This window comes from Chiloscyllium plagiosum, chromosome 22 (assembly GCF_004010195.1).
Source record: "Chiloscyllium plagiosum isolate BGI_BamShark_2017 chromosome 22, ASM401019v2, whole genome shotgun sequence".
NCBI classification, from domain to species: Eukaryota; Metazoa; Chordata; class Chondrichthyes; order Orectolobiformes; family Hemiscylliidae; genus Chiloscyllium; species Chiloscyllium plagiosum.
The window spans coordinates 56,672,561-56,686,070 of NC_057731.1; the positions used below are offsets into that span (position 1 = coordinate 56,672,561).

Below are 13,510 nucleotides of genomic sequence, written 5' to 3' on the forward strand. Positions count from 1 at the left end.
CCATAACCCACAAGGATGGTCTCCAGGGCCTCAGCTTCTTCCCCTCCACCAATACCCTCCTCTGCCTCGCTGAACTAGTCCTCACCCGTAATGACTTTTCCTTTAACTCCTTCCATTTCTTCCAATTCAGGGGGTGGCCATGGGCACCTGGACGGGCCCCAGCTATACCTGCCTTGGTTGGCTTTGTCAAACAGTTCCTTTTCAGTACCTACACAGGCACTGTGTCCCAACTCTCCCGCCATTACATCAGTGATTGTATCGACACAACGTCCTGCACCCAGGCTGAACTGGAGTTCAAAGACTTTGCCTATAACTTCCAACGCACCCTCAAATTCACTTGGTCTATCTCGACACATCCCTCCCATTTCTTGACCTCTCCTTTTCCACCTCCAGTGACAGTCTCCAGATAGACGCTCACTATAAACCCACAGACTCCCACAACTACCTGGACTACACCTCCTCCCTCCCAATAAAGACAAGATCCCCCTTGTTCTCACCTACCACCACACTAGTCTCTGCATCCAATGTATCATCCTTCAACATTTCCACCAATTCTAATTATATAGAGTCATAGAGATGTGCAGCTTGAAATCAGACCCTTCGGTCCAACCCGTCCATGCCGACCAGGTATCCCAACCCAATCTAGTCCCACCTGCCAGCACCCGGGCCCATACCCCTCTAAACCCTTCCTATTCATATACCCATCCAAATGCCTCTTAAATGTTGCAATTGTACCAGCCTCCACCACTTCCTCTGGCAACTCATTCCATACCCGTACCACCCTGTATGTGAATATCCAATCACCAAGAACATCTTTTCCTTCCCACCCCTCTCTGCCTTCCACAAGGGCCATTTTCTTCACTAATCCTTGGATCATACCACTCCCCTCCCCAACTGCCCCCCGCTTAAACCCCATGTACCTTACCCTGCAACTGCAAAAGATGCAAAACCTGCCAGCACCATCCCCCTCACCTCTAGGGCCCCAAACTGTCCTTCTAGGTGAGAGAGAGGCTCACCTGCCTCTCTTCCAATCTAGCTTACTGCATCAGGTGCTCCTGATGTGGTCTTCTCTACATCGGGGAGACCAAACATAAACTTACGGAACAGTTCACTGAGCATCTCAGTTGAGCCCACTGGAACTGACCAGACCTCCTAGTCACTGCCTGTTTTAATCCTTCTATTCACTCCCTTTCTGATATGACCATCTTTGGCCTCCTCCATTGCCACAACGTATCACACCACAAATCCTTCACCTGGGCAGCCAACAGCCCAGAGGACTCAACACAGTTCTCCAATTTCAAATAACCTCCCTTCCCAGCCCCTCCGCATCCCTTCCACTCCTCTGATCGACCCTTCCTTCCAGCTACCAACCATATTCATTCCTCCCATCAACCAACCAGGTCATACCCTCTACTTGTCTTCACCTATCCCCACATCACCACCCACAACACCCTCCCCCCACACCCACCCCCAGTTCTGAAGGGTTACACCTGAAACATTGACATCTCCACCTTCTAATGCTGCCAGGTTTACTGTGTGCTTCCAGCCTCCTGCTTATCCATCCTTGTGGGACAAGTCCCACTGGTTCCTTCCTGACCTACCTCATCATATGCAGAACTATTGCAAATTCCTCTTCCTGCCCTCACACACTATCTCTGGTGCCTGCACCTGCCCCTTACCTCCTCCAACCAAGATTCAATTCTTGACCACCTCCCCTCCCCACCATTTTAAGTCTACATGCATCTTGACAATAGCTTCAATTAAAAAGTGCTTATGTTTAAATATATACATTGAGAATACCCAATTTCATCCAATCTTTCAGCTCTTCCACTGTTGCTTAATTACTGGACCACTTATCCAATATCCAGCACAGGTTATGTATACATTTCCTCCAATTAAACATTGGGAAAATGGACCCATTGTTTTAGGCATTCAGTCCAAATACTGTTTTCCAGTAACTCTTTCAGCTGCGCTAATATTCGATCAGTTTACAAATGTCACATTTGATGCCAAGATGAGCTCTTATCTACACTTCCTCATCACCAAGATTACCCAATCCCAATTGTGTAACATTGCGAGACTTCACCAGTCTCAGTTCATCTGGTGCTGAGTCCCTCATTCATCACCTTGAAACTGGACGATACCAATGCACTCTTGTGTGATCTTATTTTCTGTAAATCTGAGATCTAATATCCTAACCTGTACAAACATGTTCGCTCTACTCACTGACCAACCAATAAGCTTATAGTACCTGATTGGTTTGTATAATTTTATGACGTGTCTAATTCAGTTTCTGGTGAATGGTAACTCCCAGAATGTTGATAACAGGATTCAGCAATGGTAGTGTTGAATGTCAAACAGCAATGGTTAAATTCACTCTTGTTGTGGATGCTCTTGCTGGCACTTGTATGGTGCAACAGTTATTTGCCACTCAAAAAAACCCAAGCCTTAATTTTAGTTTTTATGCACTCAGGTATGGTCTGCTTCAGTATCCAGAGGTGTGAATAGGGCTGAACATTGTGTAATCATCAAAGGATATTCCCATTTCTGACCATATGATTGGAGGGAGAGTCATTGATGAAGGAGCTACACTGAGGAATTGCTGCAGTAATATCCTGGAGCTAAAATGACTACCCAACAACCACAAACATCATTGCTGAAAAGGAGTTTGAAACATTGACTGTTTCACTCTGCACTGATGCTGCCTGACCTGTTGAATTGCTCCAGTCGAGCTGGTTTCAAACTTCCAACATGTGCAGTATTTTTGCTTTTATTACAAACATCTTCCACTGTGCCAAGAGTTTCTCTTCCTTTCCCAGCGTGTACAATTGCTAACTATTGGAGGCAACATCTTCAGTTGCCTAAGCTCTCGGTTCTGGAATTCCCTTTGTCCACCACCATCTCCTTTATGGCAAGTCCTGACCACATTTCTGACTGTGTTTTTGAATATCTGACCCAACATATTTAGCAGAGTATCATTTTGGTTAAAACACTCCTACGAAGTAACTTGGATATTTTATTATACTTACTGGTCGCCATGAAAGATTCTCCTTCTCAAACTCTCTCCTCACCTGAAGGGTGATGACCCTTAGACTAAACCACCACCAGTCATCTCTTTCTAATGGAGTGCAGCCCAATGGGCACTAAGACTATGCCGACTTCACAAATATGTTGCCATCTTAATGACTGAGCAGAACATTTGGAAGCCAGAACTCATGCTCTTCAACATCTTCCAATATTTATTCAAATTTGTTTTAATACCCTTATATTTTATTCTAATTTGCACATAGCAGCAAGAGTATAATCCTTAATTCCCAGATAACTGGACAATTTGAGGATTGGTAATCTAAAATGTAAATTAGAAAAGCAAATAGCATAAAAGTACATTTATACACTACCTGAGTCGCAGGTGATCTGTACTACCTGCATTGTAACATGCACAAAACCACTTTGTAAGTAGGAGTGAGATGATATTGTGGCATCCTTTTAAGTCCATAATGGCATGTATTTCGTTAAAAAGGATGGAAATTGCCTCAGACACAAGCCAGTTTTGCAATTTAGGTCACTGGGAATGAACTAAACAGCTTTTTTATTTACATATAATTATCATACTTAAACAGCAAGACAACTTTCTCCCATCTGTTAGTACACGGTTTGCATTTTAAAAACTTCTAATCTCATGGGTTTATTTGATACTGCCAAATCTGCTGAGTTTCTCCAGCACTTCTTGTTTTTATGTTATTATGACGGTTTGGTTTTTGATTTTAAACTACAACCTGAGCTATCTAAACAGCTAATACTAGGTCTGGAACCAGAACTGAGACACTCCTCTGTAACACCTCAAAGAATACTGTAATCATTCCAGTGTGTAAGTCATTGCCTTAATAACTGCAATATTCATCTCTTCATAACCCAATGTTCCTAAACCAATTATTTAGGCGTTTGGTTTCAGTAGATCCAACAGCAATTTACGTTGATGGGAATTGGGAAGTATTTGGCCGCCCCACCAGCCAGATTAGATCATATGTGATTTAGATTTTCGCCAATAACAGTTAACATAAAGCATGCTGGGAAAACAGCATACTTTAAAGATTAGGCAATTGTGATCTAATTGTTCCAACAGTTAAAGGAATATTCCAGAGTGCTCTTTTAAAAATTGTGGTCCTTTTACACATTACAATAATTTGAATGATTGACAAGTGTATTGATCTGTTTAGATGTGCAACAGATTTTAAGTGAACACCTGTTTTAGATGCAGCTGTCAAACAATAGATTAGGAAAACTGATAAGGGTTTTCTGAGAGCATTGCTTGATGCAAATAAAACTTTGAAACTGGGCTCCATACCGTAACACCCTTCCTGCAAGAACTCCGTTGTTTCTTCATCTTTATCACATCTGTTCCAAATACACCACCTTCCATGGGGTGCCTCTAAAATATTCTCTTTATCCTCAACCCAAGATTCCACCTCAGCTATGTCTGACCCATCTCTCTCACTTCTGCCCTCACCCTCTTCCGATAACAAGAACACGGTTCCCATTGTCCACACTTTTCACATCACTCGTCTCCACAGACATTTCTGCTACTTCCAGCAGGATTTTACCAAACACATTTTCTTCTCCTCTCCGCTGTCAGCATTCCGGAAGGATCATTTCCCCACTGATACCCTGGCCCACTTTCCATTTACAACATAAGAATCTTGAGGACTCAACATTGTGTTCAACAACATTAAAGCATGAATATTGTCCTCTGCTTTGATTTCCCACCACCATAATCCAGCATATTTTGTTGGCTTTGTTCTCAGCACAGATGGCTTTTCCCTCCAAATCAAAACTGCTACTCTCACCTATTTTACATTTTAGCATTGTCAATCCCTTTTGTCTTTTGCTCCAGGCACTCTCAACATCTCTTCCACTCACCCTCAACCCCAACCTTGTCTACAGCATCAAAGACTTGGTTTTCCAGCCCTCTTCAGTTTCAAAGAATCTTTGGACTCAAACCATCAACATATTTCTCTCTCCATAGCTGGTAAGTTTCTCCAGCAATGTATGTTCTTATTTCAGATTTTCAGGATCTGCAACACTGTGCATCCATTTAAAACTGGAGAGCTGCGTTCTGTCGAAGTGGGCCAAAGTAACCGGGTGAAGAAAGAGTATAGGCTACTGCACTGGTGAAGCCAAAAAGGAGAGCAATGCAGAGAACTGTTTGATAAAAGTTGCCTGTTGAAGGGATTGTTTTGTCTTTTGTTGGAAGGGCAACAAGTGAAAATAATCTTAGCTATTTTTACAGGATGCATTGGTAAACCATTAGGATCCATTAGCTATAAAGCAGGTTTTGGGATAGATAATTGAAAACAGCTTTTTGCAAATTTCTAACATGGATTGCTGTTGCTGTGACATAATCCATGAACTTCGTCATTTGACACAATCAAGCCAACAGAAGTGAGATCATTATAAACACTTCAGGCTGTACCAACATCATTGATACAATATACATTTTCGGATAAGGTGCTCAGTGGAAAACAAAATTCACGTTGGTATTGAAGAGACTGCAAACAGATTTTAGTACTGCTGTAATGTCTATCTTTATACGCTGTAGCAAATGTTTGTCTTCTATTAAATATAAAGCAAGGACAACAATGCATTTATCACGCTGATAACTCCTGAAGATCGTGATCATTGATCAATGGCAAAGACATTGCACCTTGAGGCAATGCTTACCTGTGCATAAATTCCAATAATTTTTATTATGCCATCATTAGAAACAGGTAGGTAGCTGGAGGTAAAACAAACATAGGTTTTCATGTCTTTACAAATGGCCAGGGATAAGCTAACATCTGTCGGTGATAATAGTGGCAGCCATAATCTGTGCACATTGTCCTGTCACTTAGCTTGACTGTACCTTCTTTTAAGTGTCTCACTTGCTCTCAAGTTTTAATAAAACAGCCCTGATTATTAAAATCAAACCATTATTTGGAAACATACAAGGTTTTAAGTAACTTAGATTTTGTTTTAAAAATTGGGATTGGAAGGGTTTAGAAAAAAAATGAAGTGATCTGTTAAAAAAAAAGCTGGCTGTCAAAACAAAACATTCTTTGTATTTAACTTTTGCACCTGACAGATAAACATTTATAAAGTCAGACATGGACAAGGTTTGTGCAATTTCTTGGATCATTTAACACATTGTAGAAAAATTAAAGTTTCAGTAAATATTTTAATATTGTTTACACCAGGAACATTGGCAACACATTTAAATGTCAATTGCTTGTGTGCAAAATGAAATAGCAAATCAGATATACAATTATCACCTGTGATATTTGTCTTAATATCCTAACCTGAACAGAAATATCAATGGTCTTACTTTAAATGTTATAGTGGAAGTGAATGTTCCTTCCAAAACAGCAGCCAAAAATCACTCCTTTCCCCACACCCAAGGATTAAAGACAATTGTACACTTAAGCCTCTTAAAAAAAACATGCATCCATTGCAATAGACTCAAAAGCTCATTTACAAATTTGCTATTTATAATGAATGTACTGATACACTGAATGATCCTTATAAAAACAAAAGGCTTTTTTTTTATATAGACATAACATAATTAACAACTGTTTTAAAAATGCTTGTTTACCAGTTTGTACATTCTTAATTTTGGTGTGAGAATCTAACAGTCTGACTATATCACCAAACAAAAATAATTTGTGCTATCTGGTAAAGGGCCTGTCAAAAAAAGTCAGGCAAAGTAACCGAGCCATTATTTATAGACATAACCGGTTTAGTTAGCCAAATTAGCTTCTCCAAAATCTACAAGGGCTGGTGCAGAAAAACTGAAAATTATTTGCTGTCTTTAGGGATATGATCGTCCAAAATTCTTTACTGAAATTGCACTTAAATTCAAGACACGGCTTATATTATTTGACTAGGCTGCCTTACTTGTTCGACTCGGTTTTCAAAAAGCTGTTTGCTAGGTATACTAATGCAGCTTCATTAAGCTACTAATTTAAAACTGGAATAGACAGCAAGTCCGACGGTCACCCAAAGTGATTAGCAATAGTTAAAGCTGCAAAGATCTAACCCTTTTCATTTTATTGGACACCACCTTAAACTGAACATTTTCCGCTAGTCACATCCAAAATCAGAATTTATAAATTCTGTAATTAATCTGATAAAGCAACCGAGCTAATGAGTGAATACTACATTATATTTTAACATTCAACATTCTATTTTCTTTCATGCCTGTCAGGTAATAGCACCAAGCATGAAAAAAAAATTAACATTCCTTAACTTGGCCTTCGTGCAGTCAAGAGGTCAGAAATGATATTAATTGTTACAGTTTAACAATTTTTTAAAGATTTTCATTGAATTCCCAAAAATACATTTATAAAAAGTTTAACAATGTGGTCAAAGATAAGAGAGAGTACTATTCATTCTTACTTTCAAGTCCCAATGAACACAACAATAAAGTGAATACTGCAGATTTAAAACTTTACTGTCTGGCTAGAAACCTGGGCCATTTTGCTTTTGTTTTTAAACAAAACCAGAAGCACAAAGTTTTTGTTAGGCTTCACTGTGGTTCAGAAGTAAGACTCATCAGGTACTAAGAATGTTGTCATACTTGTTAAGTGATGTGTAAAAGCAGACCATGCTTTACAGCAAGCATAGACAAGACAGCATTGATTAAAAGAATCAAACCTAAAGACATTAATACATACAATACCTGCTACTGATTTTAGGAAACAAAAAAATTGACATGATGCACTCGATCTTCTAGTGTTCGATAAAACAATACAATTAGCACCCTACAGTTCATATACTGGAATAACCACAATTACACTGAATTTCATTTCAAACTGTCCACTGCAGTTATAAGTATTTTGTGTAGAGTCAATGCTTTTTTTTTGTTTTTTGACTTGTTTTAACTACAAAAAGCTGTACACTTTCATCCTTCCCACATGCTAAAATTTCTGATTTGTAGAATACTTAGGCTCAAAAGCAAAACTTGGAACCAAGCACAGCAGCCTTGGTCAATTATGTTCATATCCAAATACAAACCAATGACGTTACGCAATGGAAACTTCTTTAAGATTGTACAAAGCAGTCAACATGTTGGGGAGAAGGCTTAGCTGGGACAACTGGTTGACAAAGCCTACAGGGACAGCATCTTAAGCATTCAATCTGAAAAATAATGCTCTAAAGGTAACTGCAACATAAATAGGTTTCATTGTGGTGCTACTTCAATATACATCACTAAGTTTTCTGCTGCCCTATATTCTAATGTTAAACTGATAGTGGATGTAAGAATTTCATGGTACAAACGGAGTTAATGAAGACATATTCCAAATGTTTAAACTGCTAATGACTCCTTCTCCAATCAATTTCCTCTTTTGATGTTTTGGCCTTGATTTTAATTCATTTAATAGTTGCTAAATATACCAGATACCCTTAAAATAGCCCTTGGTTTGCTGAATCCATTTCTGCCTAGTAAATTTTGCAGGAAAACACTGCTCCTTAGAAATGAATTGCAGTGCATTGAACTAGGCAACAGGTTTACAGTATCTTCGTGCAAGGCTTCAAGTGGATATCTATTAACAAAGATCAGGATTAGTCTAGAGTAAAAGCAAATTTTAGACAAATGATAGCTTGACAATTAATGTGCATTGTCCTACTGTTGCAGGAAATACAACTGGTTTCATTTCAGTGTGACCTCAGTTTTGCCAACGTTTGAAATGGAAGTGAATTTTCTTTTCCTGGTGACAAGTGACATTTAAGTCCTAAAAAATTCAACAATATTTTTAAATGGAGGAATGCACATTTTATGATTTTAAAGTGTTCCTGTATTGAAACATTGCTAACAACATGCACTGATATGTATCTAAACAAACTTAAAAAGTCGACTGGTAAATCGCCTACAGAGAATGAATTAACCATATCCAACTCTGAAACATTCCTCAAGTGAATACTGGATAAAGGTTGGCTTATATCATATGTGCGTTTCATTCTTTATAGAAGGACTGTAAAGACTTCATATTTTTCATAGTTTTACTGTACTAGTATTCACATTGAGTGAAAGGAAATAGCTCACACTCAATTAGCCCACACACACACAGGTTTTGAAAAAAGACATGCAGCAGCAAAAAATGTACAGCATGAGGAAAAAGAGCCCTCAGTACATTGTTTCATGTGCAGATGCAACATGAAGGACAGGTAAAAATACAAAACCTTTGATTACTTAACAGACTTGACACCAATCACCATACACGCTTGCAATTTGTTAAAAGCATTGAGTAAAAGGTGGTTTTGGGGGAGTGAGAACACATTGGTATGCATCCAGGGCCCAAAATGGTTCAGACTTTATAAGGGAAATGTGTTATATGTATATTTAATATGAACCTTTCTCTTAGTCTTTAGAGAAATGTTAGCTGAATCAAAGACCATTCATTTGTTTTTCTCCAAAGCTTGCATTTCTATCCTCAGTGGAAGGAAATGATAAAATAATGGATAACAAACTTTAGAAATCATATTGCTGTGTATAATAAAGAGGTCATAATACAGGTAAACGAATGAAACAGTTACTGTATGACCAGTATCTATATTGTACGCATATTGCCTGTCAATATCATTATATTGTTTAAATCAAGTGCTAAATCCTGGTGTCTAAAAATTATGGAAACAATCAAGAATGCAGCAAAATTATTTAGGAAAAGATTTTCCTTCCACTAAACCAATTACTTTCAAATATACAACATACATCAATAGGGAGTAGTAACCTTTTAATTTTTTCCATTCTGTGACTCAGTTTGCCTTCTTTTTTGTATTTCTCTCTTTGGTTTGATTTTTCTTTCCATCCTTAGCTGTTGTTATGTTTCTTAAATTCTCAATTTATACTCTAGCTTTCCTTATATTTTGACTTTCCATTATTCATCAACGCTTTTTCCCCAACCGTTCCTAAAATCTCCCTTCCATCTTTCAGACTTCACAATGACTTTCAATCACTTAATTAGACTGGGGCATGAAAGAAAATACCAGACACGGAGCATTTACAGCCTTTTGCAATGATGAACATAATCTGGAAAAACAAAGATGCACAATAGCTAGCAAGAAATAAACCAAATCTGCATCTGGCACCTACTTCTCCAAATTGGGATTCCCCAGGTCCTATACCTGTCATTTTAAGCACAAAGTTTTATTATAAAGAAAATACTAAACTGTGTTTTTAAATACACAGAACAGTATCTTAAATGCACACTATTAAAAAAATCATGCTTATGATTTTGCAAGACTCCCACACCACACCCCCCCCAAAAAGTAAACAAACTTCTCACATTAACATACATCCATTTAATTCTGTGAGGAAACCTCTATCCAGCACTGTAATTCTTTAAAGGTTTTTAAAAAATTCTAAATGGCTACGATTCCTCTATTACCAGAAACACTTACTGCAGTCTTAGTAAAATTGCTTTTGTATATATAGTGACAATAACACAGTTTATATTGTGTACAGTGTATGCAACATTTCCATTCAGTCAGACCATGGCCCGATAAGGGCCCTGCATCTTCAGAAACTGGATGATGAAGGACGGACCCCCAGCTACAATCTGTGGTGGGAGATGGCTGAGTGGGCAGTTCTCAATGCTCATGATGGACAATTTGCTGCAGAGTGCCAGCTCAAAGGGAAGGCTGTGTAGGTTTGGATTATCATTTAAATACAACTCCTCCAGATTTTCCAGTGTACCTGCAATAAAAAGGTCCAAGTTCTTAATTAATGCATCTTGTATCAAATGTGCAACTTCTATGAAATGTTGAATATTTCAGATCTAGAAGAAAGAAACATTATTTATTCTAAAATCATTCCCAAATTTTCGGGAGACAGACAGTTAACTGTTAACAACTAGCTGAGTGGATTATTGGATTTTCCAAGGTTCAACACTTCCTTACTCAGCAACCTCAAACCAACCTGCTCATGTTAAACGCTGGAGTTAGGTATTGGCCAGTAAGTTTAGTAAAGCAGGAAATTAGTAAGGAAGTAGATAGCTAGAACACACACACAAATCCATACAAGTTAATAGTTTAACATGTATACTCCATTTTAACTCAGTTTGAGAATATTTTGTGTGAAAGCTCAGCTGGCTTTGGCTATGGAAGAGGTCAGTAAATGTAAATGGCTGCACTATTTTAGATTAGATTATATTACTTACAGTGTGGAAACAGGACCTTCGGCCCAACAAGTCCTCACCGACCCTCCGAAGAGCAACCTACCCAGACCCATTCCCCAACATTTACCCCTTCACCTAATACTACGGGCAATTTATCATTGGCAATTCACCTAACCTGCACATGTTTGGACTGTGGGAGGAAACCCACGCAGACACAGGGAGAATGTGCAAACCCTACACAAGACAGTTGCCTGAGGCGGGAATTGAACCCGGGTCTCTGGCGCTGTGAGGCAGCAGTGCTAACCACTGTGCCACCATGCCGCCCAATTTTAAAAAAGCCATATTTCTGAAGTTCTACAAAATTACTATTTAAAGCAACTATTTGGTTCATATTTATCCATTAAGACCACATATGCTCAAACAATAATTTAAGTAGGTCCATAAGTGAAATCAAGTGATGAGGAACATCAGGTATCTACCTTACTATACCTTCTAGAATTCCAATACATCTGAGGACATAGGGAAAGTGCTCATTGAATATTTTTCATCAGTATTCATAAAAGACAATGTTGTCGAGGAGAATACTAAGATACAGGCTACTAGACTAGACGGGATTGAGGTTCACAAAGAGGCGGCGTTAGCAATTCTGGAAAGTGTGAAAACACTTAAGCCCCTGGGCCAGATGGGATTTATCCTAGCATTCCCTGGGAAGCCAGCGAGGAGATTGCCCTGCCTTTGGCTTTTGATTTTTACAGCGTCATTGTCTACAAGAATAGTCAGAAGACTGGAGAGCAAATGTTGTCCCTTTGATCAAGAAGGGGAGTAGAGACAACCCAGGAAATTATAGACCTTGGAGGCTTGTGGGTAAAGCGTTGGGAAAGGTTATAAGAGATAGGATTTATAATCAGCAAGAGAGGAATAAGTTGATTAGGAATAGTAAGTTGAAGGGTAAGTCATGCCTCACAAACCTGATTGAGTTCTTTGAGATGGTGACCAAACAGGTGGATGAGGGTAAAGCGGTTGATATGGTGTATATAGATTTCAGTAAGGCATTTGATAAGGTTTCCCAATGTAGGCTACTGCACAAAATACAGAGGCAAGAGATTGAGGGTGATTTAACCGTTTGGATCAGAAATTAGCTAGCTGAAAGACGACAGACGGTGGTGGTTGAGGGAAATATTCATCCTGGAGTTCAGTTACTAGTGGTGTACAGCAAGGATCTGTTTTGAGGCCACTGCTGTTTGTCATTTTTATAAATTACCTGGATGAGGGCGTAGAAGGATAGGTTCGTAGTTTACGGATGACACTAAGGTTGTTGAAGTTGCGGATACTGCTGAAGGATGTTGCAGGTTACAGAGGGTCATGGACAAGCTGCAGAGCTCGGCTGAAAGATGGCAAATGGAGTTTAATGCGGTAAGGTGTGAGGTGATTCACTTTAGAAGGAGCAAAAGGAATAAAGAATAGTGGGCTAATGGTAAGATTCTTAGTAGTGTAGTAGAGCAGAGAGATCTTGGTGTTCATGTACTTTTTTTTTCACAGCAGAGCGCGAGCTAGGCGGAAGTGAAGTTGGAGTGCAGAGCTGGTCGGGAAGGTAAGTGATTGATATTTGAGTGGGTGTGTTCTAGACCACAGGCCCTACAAGGTAGGGCCTCCCTCCCATCCTCCTCCTCTAACCTAACTTTAAAGTCCACAGGTAAGCTACTCAGTGTTCTTGTTTTGGAGACTAAGTGTAGAGTAATGGCAGCGCAGGCAGTGGAATGTTCCTCCTGCAGGATGTTTGTGGGCGGCACGGTGGCACAGTGGTTAGCACTGCTGCCTCACAGCGCTGGAGACCCGGGTTCATTTCCGCCTCAGGCGACTGACTGTGTGGAGTTTGCACGTTCTCCCCGTGTCTGCGTGGGTTTCCTCCGGGTGCTCCGGTTTCCTCCCACAGTCCAAAGATGTGCAGGTCAGATGAATTGGCCATGCTAAATTGCCCGTAGTGTTAAGTAAGGGGTAAAGGGGTAAATGTAGGGGTATGGGTGGGTTACGCTTCGGCGGGTCAGTGTGGATTCGTTGGGCCGAAGGGCCTGTTTCCACACTGTAATGTAATGTAATGTTTGAGGTAGGGATGACCACCGATGCTCCTGCCAACTTCATCTGCAGGAAATGCAGTCAACTCCTGCTCCTCACAGAAGGCGTTAGGGAATTGGAGCTGGAGTTGGATGAACTGAGGATTATTCAAGAGGGTGAGAGGGTGATAGATAGAAGCTACAGGGACATAGTTACGCCAGAGAACAGAGGTAGCTGGGTAACAGTTAGAGGTGGGAAGGGGAGGAAGCAGGCAATGCAGGGATCCCCTGTGGTCATTCCCCTAAACAATA

General features: G+C 39.7%; 1 protein-coding gene across 5 annotated transcripts in view; it reads right to left on the reverse strand.

The window, feature by feature from the left end:
• Positions 1–6,191: 6,191 nt before the first annotated feature.
• shoc2 (SHOC2 leucine rich repeat scaffold protein) overlaps positions 6,192–13,510 on the reverse strand; it is a 141,450-nt gene continuing 134,131 nt past the window's right edge. For all 5 annotated transcript variants that reach the window (XM_043713094.1, XM_043713090.1, XM_043713089.1 and 2 more), the window contains one exon: positions 6,192–10,726. In XM_043713094.1, coding sequence (XP_043569029.1) covers positions 10,518–10,726 — 209 coding nt within the window. In that variant the 3' untranslated portion in view covers positions 6,192–10,517. The remainder of the gene's footprint in view (positions 10,727–13,510) is intronic.